The sequence below is a fragment of the Mus pahari genome, chromosome 14 (genome assembly GCF_900095145.1).
Source record: "Mus pahari chromosome 14, PAHARI_EIJ_v1.1, whole genome shotgun sequence".
Classification (NCBI taxonomy): domain Eukaryota; kingdom Metazoa; phylum Chordata; class Mammalia; order Rodentia; family Muridae; genus Mus; species Mus pahari.
Window position 1 is genome coordinate 27,802,068 of NC_034603.1, and position 15,513 is coordinate 27,817,580.

Sequence of the window (15,513 nt, forward strand, 5' to 3'; positions counted from 1 at the left end):
GTTCGAGGCCAGCCTGGTCTACAGAGTGAGTTCCAGGACAGGCAGGGCTACACAGAGAAACCCTGTCTTGAAAAACAAAGCAAACAAACAAACAAAAAAGTTTAGTGCTTCTTAGAAAAGTGGGGTTAACTAGAATCCCAGATGAGTGGGGTATGATACTGAGTTCAATATAAGCTCTTCTATCAACACCCTATTTTTGCCTGCCTCAAGCCCCATCTGTCATGCTTGTCCTTTCTGTCTTCTCAAACCACACTGCACTGTGGGTATAACTACTTGGGAGTCACTGAACAACTGCAGTGGCTTGAAGAAGAGCACTTACCAGTCAGAAAGAAGGCCTGAGAATTTTTGAGGGACAGAAGTAGGATAGTCTTTGAGAGCTCAAGTGGGAAAAGATAACCCTGCCCACAGCAGAACGATTTTAATTTTAAGATCCATGGAATCTTAGCTCTAGAGACACAATTGGCCTTTTGCTGCTATGAGTTCTGAATCAGTTCTGAATTCAACTGACCATACATAGAAAATGTTCCAGAGAGGAAAACAATAGTTTGCACTGAACATCTACTATTTTCTTATCACTACTCCCTAAATAATACATTACAATTAAGTACTTAGGAATTGCATGGATGGTACTGAGTATTAGACATAATCTAGAGACAGTCTACTGTATATGGGAGGATGTATGCAGATATTGTGTGCCATTTGTAATGGGACTTGAACATCCACAGAATTTGGTGCCTAATAAAGGTCTCGGAACCAATTTCTGACAGGTTATAAGTCCTCACTTAGCCTCACAGCCCATATGAACAGCTTTTACATAGCCTTAAATGTCTACCTTAAACATAGCACTGAACATACACAGGCTTGGGGGCTTCATTCTTAGGCCTCTATACGCTACTGGTGAGAAACGACCTCCTCTAGTGTCTTAAGCAACTGTGTGTGCGGATGGTCACTGTTGTATTGTGCTGTTGACCCCCAGGAGCTGAATAACCGCCTGGCTGCGGAGATCACACGGTTGCGGACACTACTGACTGGAGACGGTGGCGGGGAGTCCACTGGGTTGCCTCTCACACAGGGCAAGGATGCCTATGAGTTAGAGGTACTGTAAGAAGCAAGGCACTGCCTTATTCAGGAGCTCCTGGGTCACACAAAAGCTCTTTATCTTAGAGTCATTGAGGGGCCAGATTTTAAGAAAAGCCCAGAAGGGCCTTTCAGTAGTAGAACGTTCAATAGTAGAACGCCTGTTTAACATGCAAACTCTGGGTTCATCTCTAGCTCTGTAGCAGCCACAAGGAAAGAAAGCTTCAAGCTAACTTTTGAAAGCTATGGGAAGGCCCGAAGTCATCGGCATACTAGTTAGTTGACAGGTACCCTAAGATCCACAGGCAGGAACCAGGGGCCCCTGTAGACGCCATAAGATCTTTAGTCTCACCCTTCCCATTACCTGCCCACAAAATTGGTCCCATAAAGTGCCCTGTTTCAGGGCTACAGGAATCCTGCTGTTCTCAGATTCTAGCATGACTTAACTTCTCAGAGTCCAGGGTGTTCATTTTCAATCAGAGCAGTTCATTCTGCAGTGGCAAGTACCTGTAATCCCAACTGCTTAGGAAGCTGAAGCAAGAGGATTCCAGAGCAGTATAGAAAGAAAGAAAACTAAAAACAAAAAAAACACTGTTGAAAGAGGGAGAGAGAAAGGAAAGACTCGAGACCCCCCCCCCCCCGGGGCACACATCAGATATCGTACCTATTAGATGCTTATATTACAGTTCATGACAGTAGCAGGATTACAGTTATGAAGTAGCAACAAAATAATTTTATGGTTGGGGGTCAGCACAACACGAGGAACTGTATTAAAGGGTTGCAGCATTAGGAAGTTTGAGAACCACCAGTGTAGGGCATCCTCAAGAAGACCCCAATTAGGTTAAGATTTTCCTTTATAGGTGACTCAGACAAGTGAGCAGGAGGAGCTGGGTAGGGTGGGCAGAAGTTCCTATAGGAACAATGTGTCTAGACCTTAGCAGCTACATCTCAGGGTGCAAGCAAGTCAGTGGTGGGGACTCAATGTACCTCATGCCTCTGGATTAGCAAGGCTAACAGTATTTTCCCCTTTCCATTTCTGTAGAAACACTGAGCAGTATTTAAGTTGTGGGTTCTGTTTTGTGTCCACAAGGGTTGGCTCTCTTCTCCTCCCCTATGTATGAAGCAGCTGTCTGCCAGCCACGCTCTGTATGCAGTCTACAGGATACCTGTTCCTGAGAGTCAGTCCTCATTTTCCCTCTCCTTATAGGTCCTGTTGCGGGTCAAAGAGTCAGAAATTCAGTACCTGAAACAGGAGATCAGCTCCCTCAAGGATGAACTCCAGACAGCCCTGCGGGTAAGGGCCAAGTGTTTGGAGGCAGGACAAAGAAGGGGGAAAGCTGAGAGGTCTGGCCAGGGCCTGCTGGGCTCATTTTTTCGTGGCAGGACACTCTACAAGATTGCAGTCCTAAAGTCAGGTTCCCTTAAAACACCAGCCTCTGAGCAGGTGCCTCAGAGGTGAACACGGAAACCTCCCTGGCCTAGTCAGGCGGTGGTGTTCCTGTGCTCCCATGCATTTGGATAGGTACAGTAACACAGAATGCTATGTGGGTGAAGTGAGGCTTAGTCTGCTATTTAGGCTGGTCTAGTTGGACCCATCTCAAAGGGATTCCTGGAGTCAGAAAGTAATGATGGAATCCTTGGTGTGATCAGGACACTTGACAAATTTAAAACCTAGAAGCTCTCCCTGACTGACTTCCACAAGGAACTGTTTGACAGGCAGGACCACAGCAGGCTTTTGCCCCCTGTGGTCATCTGCTTACTGCATGTTTTCTTTAGTGTTCAGTCTTTGCCTCAGAGAAAGAGGTACAGGGTCATTTCCAAGCCCAGTACATTAGCTCCAAGACCAGAGTTCCGAGTGAGTCTGATACCCTGTCTGCAGCTGCCACTCACTTGTTCCTTTATCACTGTCCAGGATAAGAAGTATGCTAGTGACAAGTACAAAGACATCTACACCGAGCTCAGCATTGCGAAGGCCAAGGCTGACTGCGACATCAGCAGGTTGAAGGAGCAGCTGAAAGCAGCCACAGAGGCACTGGGCGAGAAGTCTCCTGAAGGCACTACTGTGTCAGGATACGGTGAGCCATCTGGGTGCTCCTCGGGAAGATGTTTGGCACTTGAATCAAACCCAGAAAAATGTCTTGAGCTTTCCCAAATCTTCTTGAGACCCACATGGCACGGGCTCCCTGAAGAGCTGCTCCTCCCATATCCTGTAGCTCCTTTACACAGAGCTGCTTCCATAGAAACAAAGGGTCATACCATCTGTTTTCTGAAAAACTTAAGCAGGTAGAGGGAGTTCTTGCTAGTTCCTTAATCTAAATGTTTAGCCATAAAATCTTTGAGGGCCACAGGCAAGCAAAACAGAAGGAACCTACAGCCTGTTCAAGAACAATAAAACTGACCTTTTTTTCTGCTGGCTGAAAAGATCCAGGCACGGACTGGAGAGATGGCTCAGTGGTTAAGAACACTGACTACTCTTCCAGAGGTTCTGAGTTCAATTTCCAGCAACCACATGGTGGCTTACAACCATCTGTAATGGGATCCAATGCCCTCTTCTGGTGTGTCTGAAGACAGCGACAGTGTACTCACATACATGAAATAAATAAATCTTTAAAAAAAAGAAGAGGGGCTGGTGAGATGGCTTAGTGGGTAAGAGCACCGACTGCTCTTCTGAAGGTCCGGAGTTCAAATCCCAGCAACCACATGGTGGCTTACAACCATCTGTAATGGGATCCAATGCCCTCTTCTGGTGTGTCTGAAGACAGCGACAGTGTACTCACATACATGAAATAAATAAATCTTTAAAAAAAAGAAGAGGGGCTGGTGAGATGGCTTAGTGGGTAAGAGCACCGACTGCTCTTCTGAAGGTCCGGAGTTCAAATCCCAGCAACCACATGGTGGCTCATAACCATCTGTAACAAGATCTGACGGCCTCTTCTGGAGTGTCTGAAAATAGCTACAGTGTACTTACATATAATAAATAAATAAATCTTTTAAAAAAAAAAAAAAAAGAAGAATTCATGAAAATATCCAGGTACTGGATGTGCAGAACAGCTGGGAAAGAGGCTGCAGAGCCACATACTGTTGGATTCTTTCTGATAACTGACAATTTCATCTTAACTTCATCATGACCCTTTCTTTATAAAAACCCCACAAACTGAAAATCTGTTCAAATCCCCTAATATCCCTGTAACTGAACAGTCCTTCAGCAAGTTCAGGAGCAGTATTTATGACGGCATTCAAATATGCCTACTGGAAGAATCCTGTGTCATTCCTGGGATACAGACGCCCACTCTGCAGGCTGCTGAGGACAGCGCAGTTTACAGTCTAGCTCACTTTGAAAGTCTGCTCGCTATGGTCACTGGGTAGGAAGCCAAGAAGCCGAGGCCTTGGAGGGAGGCAGAGCTGGAATGGGGAAGTGTGTGTTCTTTTGTCCTGCCGTGATAACTAACCTCGCAAGAGTATTCGCAGGGTACTGCATCTGTAGGTAAGCGCCACACATTGCGAGTGCTAAGCATCATCCATGGACAGCTGTGCACACAACAGCCCACTCGGCGGGGCAGACTGTGAGGAGCTGCGCGGGGTGCAGTTCTTAGAAAGATAAGGAGGTGTTTTATGTTGATGTAAAGAGGAGTTTTTGAGATTTTAGTCAACAGGGAAAGCCCCACACCCTGACATACTTTGTGGTATGGCCCAGTGTACACCTTTGTCATTTGTGTTTAAGACATTCTAAGAACTGTTTTCTTGATGGGGTGGATCATGAAAAGAATATGGTCTGATTCTGTTTGATACCAGTCCTATGTCAGAAATCAGGTACAGATAATGAGGCCAGTTGGTATGCCCAGAAGTCAAGGTCAAATTCCAGAGTAGGACATGCTATCCTTTGTTAACAGTATTGTGTGTATAACTTAAACCCCAGTGGGAACCCAGTGCTCTGGTGCTTGCTTGGTTATTGGATATAGGAAATGTATGGGTGCACTATGCTAGTGAACTCAGAACCTCCCACATGTTCTGTTTGGTTCAGAAGATTGTAGAAAGCAAAAGTAATGAGTCTTTTTGTTCCTTCAGACATAATGAAGTCTAAAAGCAATCCTGACTTCCTGAAGAAAGACAGATCCTGTGTTACCCGGCAACTCAGAAACATCAGGTCCAAGGTGAGTGAGGTCCAGCTTATAGATGAGGTGGGGCTAGATGACACTGGAGAGATCAAGCCCAGTGGAGGCACTAGCCCAGCCGTGTAGTCGCAATGTTTGGATGATTCTAGTGGCTTCAAGGTCCATATTTCATTGTCATCAGAACCATCTCAGGTCCAGGGCTTCAAGAAGCAAGACATGAAGAGACTCGTGTCTCACACGAATCTCGAGCCTCTCAGAAGGTGGGGTAAATCTGACCTCTTGGCTCCACTGTATGTCTGTTCACTGCACACCTCTGTCATCACACTGACACTGCCACCCTTGGAGAAATGAAGTCAATGATCCCAGTGTGCTCTCAGATGGATGTGTCTGGGGGGATGGGGGAAGTGGGCCTGGCCAGCATGCTGCATTTAGAACTGATTGTGTGTGTGTCTTATTTTTTGCTTTTTCCTCTGACAGTCCGTAATTGAGCAGGTCTCATGGGATAACTGAGTCGCGCCCGCTTCCAAGTCCCCTGTCGTGTAGGTAAACCACTTCTCACTCTGCCCACTGCCCTCACAGGCGGCTCTGCATGCACTCTCACACCTCCATAGCACACCTCTGCGTAATTATCTTCACTCATCCTTCTCTCACACACACACCCAGCCTACATGAGATCTCAGTAACTGTCCTGGAAGTTGGCACTCTAACCTCTCCACAGAGCTGAGCCTGCCCAGGGCCTCCTCATCTTGACGGGTGGGCACAAGCCAGCATGTATACTGGGTGACTTGCACGACACTGAGCTCCTGTCTCCTCTCTTGGAAACAAATTGCAGGGAAATCGTAGATACCCAGTGAGTCTGCCCAGCTCTGTGCTCTCATGGAAGACCCCTTCTATCCAGTTGGTAACAAGGCTGTTTTGGGGAGACCCCTGCACATAGAACAGATCCCAATTGTGCTATTCTGTGTGGAACTGATCCATACTGCATGGGTAGAGCCTGAGAAATTATTTTGTTCCTAAGGGCCTGGCAACCATTCACACAGGGCTGAACATGACCTGCTTTTGTTTTTTATGCAATACAAAAGTGTGTCTCCCCCATAGAAGGTAGTAGAGTTGGCCATGTGGAGGTCAGTGCCAGGAATGCTGTGCCCCAAGGATACATGTTGACCTTTTTTATACAGTGATAACAGCTCAAGGACCCTGGCCTGGTTGTTCCCACTGGCAGTAAGTACCAGGCAGGCCAGTTCCTACTATACATGAGCCTCTCTACCTTCCAGCAAGACAGAAGCCGGCAAGGGTAATCAGCTTGAGCTCAGGGTAGACAAGGTCGCCCTAGAGAAGAGTATTGAAAAAGCCCAAGGATTTTAACATTGGCTTTTTTTTAAACTAGTCTATTTTGTTCTCTAGTTCCAAGCTAACTTATATGCAAATGTGGTTTAAGCATATTGGAGACTACTTTCTCCAACCTAAGGTTAAACTCAGCTCTTGCCCAGAAGCCCTCAGAAAGCACAGTGGTCACTATGAACAAATGGCTTTTGGGTCAGAATAAGAAAGGACAACCAGGGATGGGCACCATGAGGAAGATACGTAGTGAGGTGTGCCACCTACATGTGAACTTGTGGGGATACCCAACACAGGGCTCCGTAACAAGGAACTGGGTGGTGGAAATGCTAGGAACAAGGAGGCTCCGTTCTAGCAAGATGCCTATGGCAAAGACAGCCGTGAGAGCCATGGAGGGCTCCTATACTCAGCAGAGTCACTAGTCACACAATGCTAGGGCAGCTCTGTGTTCTTGGAGTCACTAGAGCCATGGTAGGTGGGAAAGGACATTGGTTTCCAGAGGACACCTGACCCTCAGAGCAAGCAGGAGGGCAGAGACCTAGAGCTGTTTCTCACATGATTTGTCAGGATTTGCATGGGGACCCAGTTCCATTGTTGTGCTCTGTATCCAACCTCAGCACACACATGCACAAAGTGGGGCCCGAGATGGCAGTGAACATGTGCTGCCTTTGTGCATTTGGAGCTTCCCAGGAACCCTGTTAAGAGAGAGACTGAATGCCAGGCGTGGTGGCACATGCCTTTAATCCCAGCACTCGGGAAGCAGAAGCAGGTGGATTTCTGAGTTTGAGGCCAGCCTGGTCTACAAAGTGAATTCCAGGACAGCCAGGGCTATACAGAGAAACCCTATCTCGAAAAACCAAAAGAGAGAGGGGGGGGGGGGCCTGAAACCTGTGCTGTGTCATGTTTGGGACCTCCCTCACATGCTGTCTCATCTCCTGCCTTGGTCAGCTTACACAGCAGCAGCATGGCCTCTTGAGATCCAGAGCAGAGAGGATGCCCCTCAGTGTTGTCATGGGATGGGTGTGGAAGGCTGAGCCCCGAAGGTAACTTGGCTGTACCTGAGGCCAGAAACCTCAGAGAAATGACGCTTCTCAGGGTTCACTTCTAAGGGACAGTAGGTCTTGAATGCTCTGTCCTGAGAATGGTAGTGAGTACAGTATATAGGCTCACACTTCCTCTGGGTATCTGTTGCCATGTAGGACCACTGTGGCCATCAGAGCCTGCTTCTGCCACAGCAGGATTTTCCTCCAGCACATGGAACCCAGTCCTAGAGCACATTCTGTCCAAAGGAGTCTCAGGACGCCTGATAGTAAGTCCTCAGCTAGAACAGAACATTTATGGCAATGCCAATACCCCATTCCCCTGGGGGATACATTGGATTGGCCAGTTGCTGAGTGGTAAGCCAAAAGACCTATGTAACATCTTTTGAAAGTCTGGCTGACATGGAACTACCTGAACTCAGGAGGTGAGACTTCAAAGATACCTTGAAGCAGGTGTTAGTCACACTGTTCACATATATGATCTGTTTGTAAAAAGACAGTGTGTACTCATTCAAACACAGCCTCAGCTATATAATAACCTAACTCAAAAAACTAAAGTTATTATGGGGAATCTGGTGATAAGGACGCCAACCACAGCGCAGTTCCTTCTTCATACTCTGCAGGAGGCTGGGCCTCAACCTTGAGAAGCACTGACTGCCCCTTTCCTAGTATAACCTGTGTTTACAGCGAAGCTGAGCCTGACACCAAGGTTGCCAACAAGAATCGAGGCTGACCTGTCCATACTAAAATACGTTGATTGCCAGTTCTCTAAGAACTGGAGTTCCTTTTTTCTTCCAGAAATGAAAACTTTGGGGAAGAGGAAAGATATTTAAGGGAGATAAGGTAAATATTCTGTTCCCCAGTTAGTAAAATGTCCTTTATCTTAAGAAACAATACCAAGATCACCAGAGTTAAGTCCCTGTGTGTGTGTGTGTGTGTGTGTGTGTGTGTGTGTGTGTGTGTGTGTGTGTGTGTTAATAGCTATATCTGGTGGTCTGTCAGGGATGCCCCTTGTCTTAAAGCGATAAGTTCATGAAGACAAAGGAATGAGACATGCACCCTCCATATGTAGGAAGAATGATAGGTGCCCAGGTTTCCAGTCCTCCACCCAAGTGTTTCGTGATTTTGTCTGAAGAACCAGCCCTAAGCTAGAATTGAGCTATGACACATGGTCTTGTTTCTCTTTATTATTTTCCCCTTTCTTACCCAAGTAAATTTCTACAGGAGAAAGCAAATTCCAGTAACACTACTTCTCAAGGGATTTTCTCAGGGCCTTCTGCCCTCGCATGCCCACTAATCTCAGGATCCCTCACCTGCACCTGCTACTGAAGCCTGCTACTACTGCCGCACCAGCACTAACTGCTCCTTCCTCTCTGTCTCCACCAGAGTCTGAAGGAAGGCCTGACGGTGCAGGAGCGCTTGAAGCTCTTTGAATCCAGGGACTTGAAGAAAGATTAGCTGCATCCATTCCACTGACACATCCTTCCCAGCTAGTGGCAGCACAAGCCAAGCGTGGTTTTCATCTGCATCTGTGCTTTCTCATTGTTGCTGTCATTAACTGTGGGTATGGATGCATGAGAGACTGCTGTGGGGTGTTTGCTCCATTCCCTCCCTGTTAATTCCAACTTCCTGTTGTCTTTATCACAGCTTTTTTCCCATGGTATTCTCAGATTAGTCACGCGCAAGCAGTAGAGTGGGGCGGTTTCCCCGCTGATACCTGAGCAGCCCCCTTGTCCTCCCAGCACACTCACTGTCAGTATTAAGGCACAGCAGCCTGTTAATAAGCTAGCCCTGCCTCAGAGTGCACATGTGGGGACCTGCCAGTGGCTCTGCTCTGCCGCACACAGCGGAGCACCACCCTTGATGGTCAGAGCAGAGTCACCGAATGTTGTAGGCTGGCCTGATTTCTGAGGGGCCTAGGAGAGTGTCCAGCCTGGCCCACTTCCTTTTGATGTGGGAGGGGGACAGCATTTTGTATCTGGCCACTAATGCAGCTTAGAACCATACCCAGATAATCCTGGCAAATCTTTCACAACCTGGAAAATGTTGAAAGCAACCATTCCTATTTTGGTTTTTTATTAAATCTTGCACAAAAGCCCCGAGCCCTCTCATTCCTTCCTCCGCTCGTCCCTCCCTTGCTGTGCTAATCCTGGTCCTCTGGTGGCCCAAAGAGTAGCTTGCAGCCTGAAGCTTCAGACTTGTCAAGTGTGATGGGGCCTCCTCAAAGTCCTCTGGAGGGAATATTGCTGGGTTTTAATCTTTCTGAAGAGAAGCTGCCATGCTGCTTGGCAGGGCGAGGAGAAGCCCGTGTGCGAAGCTAGACGGTCAGGACTGTCGGGACTGTCAGGACTGGTGACAACAGCAGCCTGTGCTCAGGACCCTCATTAGTCTGGGCTCGGGAAGGGTCCCTTGAATTGTCTGCTTCTCACCGAGCCATTAATAGGGAGCCTGTGCTGACTCTGCTTTCCTAGCTGAACAGGACCTATCTAACTACCCAAAGCATTCAGCAGCATTTCCTTCAAAAAACAAAACATTTTCTTTATTCTCATAAGAAAACATTCATACTGTAAGATGCAGTACACAAGAGCCCCCATGTCAGATGGGTGAGACAGTAGTCTCATAACTAAATGTGGGATCTGGCTTCTTAATCCTGGCTTGTGTTAAGTGGGTCAGATGGTCTCTGAGTGTACAAATTCAACTCATGAGTCCCCTAATGGTTCTACATGAGTTGATGTTCAAGGTCTAGCTGGCCTAATAGGCAGGTCGAAACTTCAAGATAACGGATTTGTTACACACCAAAGTGTGCCACTGACCAGCAGACAAGCCCCGGGCTCCCCTTTTCACAAGTTTTTAAGTTCCACTCTGGCACATAAATGGCTCAGTGGTCATTATGTTTTCAGCATTATGGGCAAGTCAGATCTGTTAAAACAAGCTTTGAGCTGAGTGGGCTGGCCTTCAGGAGCCTGGAGACGTGCGTTGAGGACTCCTGTTGTCTCTCATACGGTTTCTTTGCAGCTATTCTGCTGCCCTTGGGACCCTCTGGCCCCATTGCGTTATCTTCCTGCCTTGTGCCTCCTGGGATGCTACAAAGAGCCTGCGGAAGGTGCCAAGCCTACCATTCAAAAGGACATTTGATCTTTGGCTCTTCACCTCAGAATCCTAGGGTATGAACTTTACTGAAGATAAAAGTACCTACGTGTCAGAGTAAAGGGCTGGGAGGCAGGCACACTGCGCCCATCTAACCTGTCACTCGGGGCTCCTACTACAGGCTCATTTGTGCAGTGATTCAGCACACGCTGCTCCAGGGCTCGGTTTCATGTGAGGGTATCTGGTGTGTTAGCCAAATGCTGAACTGGTACAGGGCAGAGATTCCTGGATCATCTCCCACTGTCCAAGCCAGTCTGAGCAGTAACATGTGCAGGATTAGGGTGCATCTTGGTTTTCTTGGTGGTGACTACTGACTTCTGGCAAAAGTGAACCAAACAAGAAGTTGGTCTTCCTGAGTCCCTGATCACCATGCCAGCCCACTGCAGCAGTTTATTTTAGACTGCCACATGTCTTCTGTCCATTCCCTTCCCTCACTCCTTGAGCCAGGTTCACTTTTGCCTGACCCCTCTACAGGCTTCCCATTCCCTGGGAAGAAGCTGAAACTGGCGTGTTCAGAGAAGAGGTATCAGATGTGCAAGTGGAGTTGGTTCAGACATATGTAGAAGAGGATGCTTGGCTGAGGACGGGTAGTGTAGATCAAGAAGTCACAGACTGCTCCCAGTCCAGTCAGTCAGTGGCATGCTTTATTTCCCCACTTCATGGTGGGAGCAGAATTTTATTTTCCTATAAATACACATTTGTGGTCTGCCAGCATCTACAAGCAAACTGCCATTACAGGGAACATACCATTTGACAGTGAATGTAAATATATGCTTAAGTTACATCTTGCACGTGTGATGTCTAGCACCAGAGCCAAGAGCATATCTGTCACACAGGGCTACTGGCTGCACCTTTTCCAGTATGGTTGTGGCCACAATGCCAAGACCATAATAGGAGGCCAGAGACCCATGAAGTAGGGAGTCCCCAGAGGGAAGAACACTAGGAATGTGTGCATTCACTGAGTGTAAGCAAAGGTCAGAGTTGGCAAACTCTATTGGATCTAGCAGAACACTGAACTGGGCATAGTCACTTATGTCTCAGGCTCCACAGGACAAGGTCAGTCTGGACTACATAGCAAGACTGTCTCAAATACAGGTGGGCTAAGGGGATGGATATAATATATATAAAATTTGGGGTTCAACCATAGCACTACAAAGAGCACACTTGTGGTCTTTGGAACATTTGTCCAAAGGGAGCCTGAGAGATTTGACTAGGAAATAAGATGGGTGATGGAATGTGTACTACTGTTAACTTCTCTACAGGGGGAGATGGTGCACTGACTTCTTTCTACCCTGGAACTGCAGAGAAAGCACACTCCTCACTGCTGACACCTAGCTGGTGCTGGGGGAAGTAGCTGGATAGCACACAGCCTGCACTGTTGGGTGTGAACCAGGGCATCAGCTTAGATTCCTTAGATTCCTGCAGGCCTGCCCCACACACCAGTCAGTGGTCTTTCTCCTGACCTTCAACTAAGCCTGGCTCTCAAAGACAGGCTGGATAAGCACCCAGAGGCCCTATGCAGCCTTCCCACTCATGCCATACTCCATGTAAGTACCCAGTGCAAGCTGCACACCAAAGTCTGCTGGCAGCTACGGGACAACAGTCCCAGATGCATAGTAACACCCAAACCCCAGACTCTGCTAGTGGAGACACAGTAGTTAACCTGTCAGCTGATTGTCCTGCACCTGCAATGCAGGAGGGTTAGCTGTTCATGCTATGCTGTAAAGATGACATCACCTAGTAAGCTACTTAGAGACTATCAGTGTAGGGACTCATACAGCCTTTCTCATAAGAGCTCACAACATACTGCAGGACAGCCTATGCCTGCACTCTACTTGTTCAGCCTTTCCTGTATATGAGCAAGCAATGTTAAATATTTCTAAGGCATAGTGCCGGGATTTTTGTGCAAAGTTTGTGTGAGTTTTTTAAATATCTCTAGATACCCCTTTTGAAGGCATGTAAAGGCAGTATTCAGTGCAAACCCCTCTCAAATATCAAGACCATTAGTTAGCAAGGCATGGTAGCTCACACATTTAATTAGCACTTGGGAGGCAGAAGCAGGCTAAGTTTAAGACCAACCTGGTCTACATAGAGAGTTCTAAAAGAACTGGGGTTACACAGTAAAAACCCTGCCTAAAAATTAAACAACAAAAAAAGACTATGTTAATAAGTAATGCCTTTTAAAGTTGTGGTTACTCAACAGACTCTAAAGATATCCTTGCCCACACTCACAGCAAGCTGATTCTTGTTTAAAGTATTCTGTGAGACTTGCATAGAGCCACTCAAGGAAAACCAATAATAGGAGGGACTCTTGGCACCTTGCCCTCGGGTTTCTCAGGGTGTTTTTCTTAGGGGAACTGGCTGGAGCATATGCTGCTTCGGGTCCAGGAGCCTATCTCTAACAACTGCAGGGCTGGACTTATGTGCAGAGCAGCCCAGCTACCCATATCTCTAGCGGCCTGACTGTATAGCATGAGACTCCAGGTAGCTCCATGACTGTATTTCTATACTGGTAAGGAGGTAGCTCATCAGTAGAGAGTTAAAAATGGGACAGTCCAAAACTGAAGGACTTCAGGGCCTCTCCAGTTTCACATGGGTCACAGGTCAGCCTGGAGCAGCTTCCATTGTGGGGCAGGACCCCATTGCTGGCATTTGCCATAAAGAGGTACCATTGTTAAGAATCCTAGCCAGCACAGCCCACTCCAGCTTGCCATAGCTGACATGCCATCGGTTCATCTCTCCTTTATAAGGTAGTCAGACCACACATCTAATTTTATTTTAGCAAGCAATAGATTGTAAAGAACACTAAATTCACTATGTTTTGTTTCTATCACAAACTTTGATATAAATGGATTTTAAGTCATTTTAAGATTTACCTTTAATATTAATGCTTTAATGCCAGGACCCAAAACCAGTTCTGTGGTTACTAACCAATGTGGCTTTAATGTAGGTTTGCTGTGTAGAATATTTAGAACCGTGGTCATAGTGGCTCCTTGACAATCAGAACTCTAGGTGACCTCCTATTACTGCTGCTTGACTGAGGGTGGGGTGCGTGTTTGTGAACAGGGTGCCTGGCAGGGCCTCTTACATCTCGACAGAAACAGGCTTGGACCATCTCACCTGTATTTAGGTATTTTGTCAGACCAAAATACAGACAATCCTGTTGCCGACTAAAAATTACATGTAGAAGGAAATGGAGCCTCACTGAGCCAGAGAGGCTTCAAGCACAGCTTCTGAGCCAGTTCAGGCCTCTGTGTGTATGCACAGGGTGTGGCTTCCTGCAGATAGTGTCTCTCAACTCCTCGTTCCAAGATCTTATGGCTCAGTGTAAGGCATTCCCTACAAAGTTTGTGGCCAGGTTCACTACAATTGAAATGTTAATTTGTAGAAATATTTATTCCTTTGTGTGACAAGCTAGAGTCTTCGGCTGTAGCTCACCATTTTTACTGTGTAAATACTGCTTCATTTTACATGAACTGTATCATAATAAACTATTTTTGCATTGCCCTCTGCATGCATATGGCTGCTGACTCTGCCAGTCAAAGAGCAGAACCAAAAGTCCTGAGTTGTAAAAGTACTAGAGACCAGAATGGCCGGATAGAACCTGCTGCTCTCTCTACAATGGTCTTCTGAGTTGTTTTCAGGATATTTACATTAGATTTCACATTAAAAGGGATTTTACATTTTCACATATAAGCCATAGTATTTGTGTCTAAAGTCTATGGTACTTTTGACTTGGTATAGAAATTTCAGGGGTTAAAAGAAGAGCAAAAATTCTGATGGGGATTCCTTCATTAATCAAGCTACTAAAACTCTTCATTGTAGCTCTCTTGTGTTTTTATTTTTGTGGTGCTGGAGTTGGAGCCCGGGGCCTCAAGCATGCCAGGCAGTGCCTCTACCACATGAGCTTATGAAGTTACTGCTCAGCCTGGCCGCCGCCTCTCTACTTCAGTGAGTACTAGCGTGCACCACTGTAGCTGGCCTGTCCTTCATGGATTTACTTGTGATTATAATTGTCTCATTTTTTTGTTTGGTTTCAAAGCATCATGACCTAAAATAGACAACCCAAAATAACAGTGTTCCCCAATTGTGGAATATGATGATTCTATTTCATTTTTAGTTCATTAAGTTAAGAATAATAAACTAGGCCAGACATAATGGCTACCAACCTGGTGATTCCAGCCCACGAGGGGCTGAGGGGCTCAGCAAAACCCTATCCCCATAGCCTCCCAAAAGGTAAGATGATAACTGGGTTTTTCAATATTGTCACAAACCTTATAATAAAAATATGTGGAACTGACTGGAAATACAAAAATCGTTTCTACTAATTAGAAATCAATGTAAGTTGTTTATGAAACAGCAAAACAAAGATATAAAAAGATGAATAAATACTTTTAGTATGTTATTGCAGAGGTTTAGGGACCTTTCAATAGCTCTTTGTCCATTAAAAACGACTATTAACAAATTACACAAAAAAGCTTTGGGAACTGACCTGATAGGATCTGTAGTTTTAGCACATTTTCTTTTCTTTTTTAGGAGAAAGGTTAGGGAGGGAAGAGACTAAGGGAACAAGTAGGGGTAGGGAGGAGGGTCAGAGAGAGGAAAGGACCAGAGTGGTTTAGCACATTTTCTTGAAAGCTGTGAGTGCAATTTAAAATTAGTTGGCAAGCCAAACAGTAGAGTCTTTATGGTTAAAATTGTTTCCAAAAATTGTTCAAAAAAAATCAAAAGCGGGGCGTGGTGGCGCACGCCTTTAATCCCAGCACTCGGGAGGCAGAGGCAGGCGGATTTCTGAGTTC

The 15,513-nt window shown here is 46.3% G+C and overlaps 1 protein-coding gene across 7 annotated transcripts in view; it reads left to right on the forward strand.

Moving 5' to 3' along the window:
- The window catches only part of Mprip (myosin phosphatase Rho interacting protein), a 122,959-nt gene extending 108,035 nt beyond the window's left edge, over positions 1–14,924 (forward strand). Inside the window, exons 20-25 of one of the 7 annotated variants that reach the window (XM_029546007.1) lie at positions 977–1,096; positions 2,285–2,371; positions 2,990–3,152; positions 5,143–5,228; positions 5,667–5,732; positions 8,954–9,662. In XM_029546007.1, coding sequence (XP_029401867.1) covers positions 977–1,096; positions 2,285–2,371; positions 2,990–3,152; positions 5,143–5,228; positions 5,667–5,699 — 489 coding nt within the window. In that variant the 3' untranslated portion in view covers positions 5,700–5,732; positions 8,954–9,662. Of the gene's footprint in view, positions 1–976; positions 1,097–2,284; positions 2,372–2,989; positions 3,153–5,142; positions 5,229–5,666; positions 5,733–8,953 lie in introns of all 7 variants that reach the window. The other 6 variants (XM_029546008.1, XM_021213237.2, XM_029546009.1 and 3 more) reach the window with 6 other exon arrangements.
- Positions 14,925–15,513: the final 589 nt, after the last annotated feature.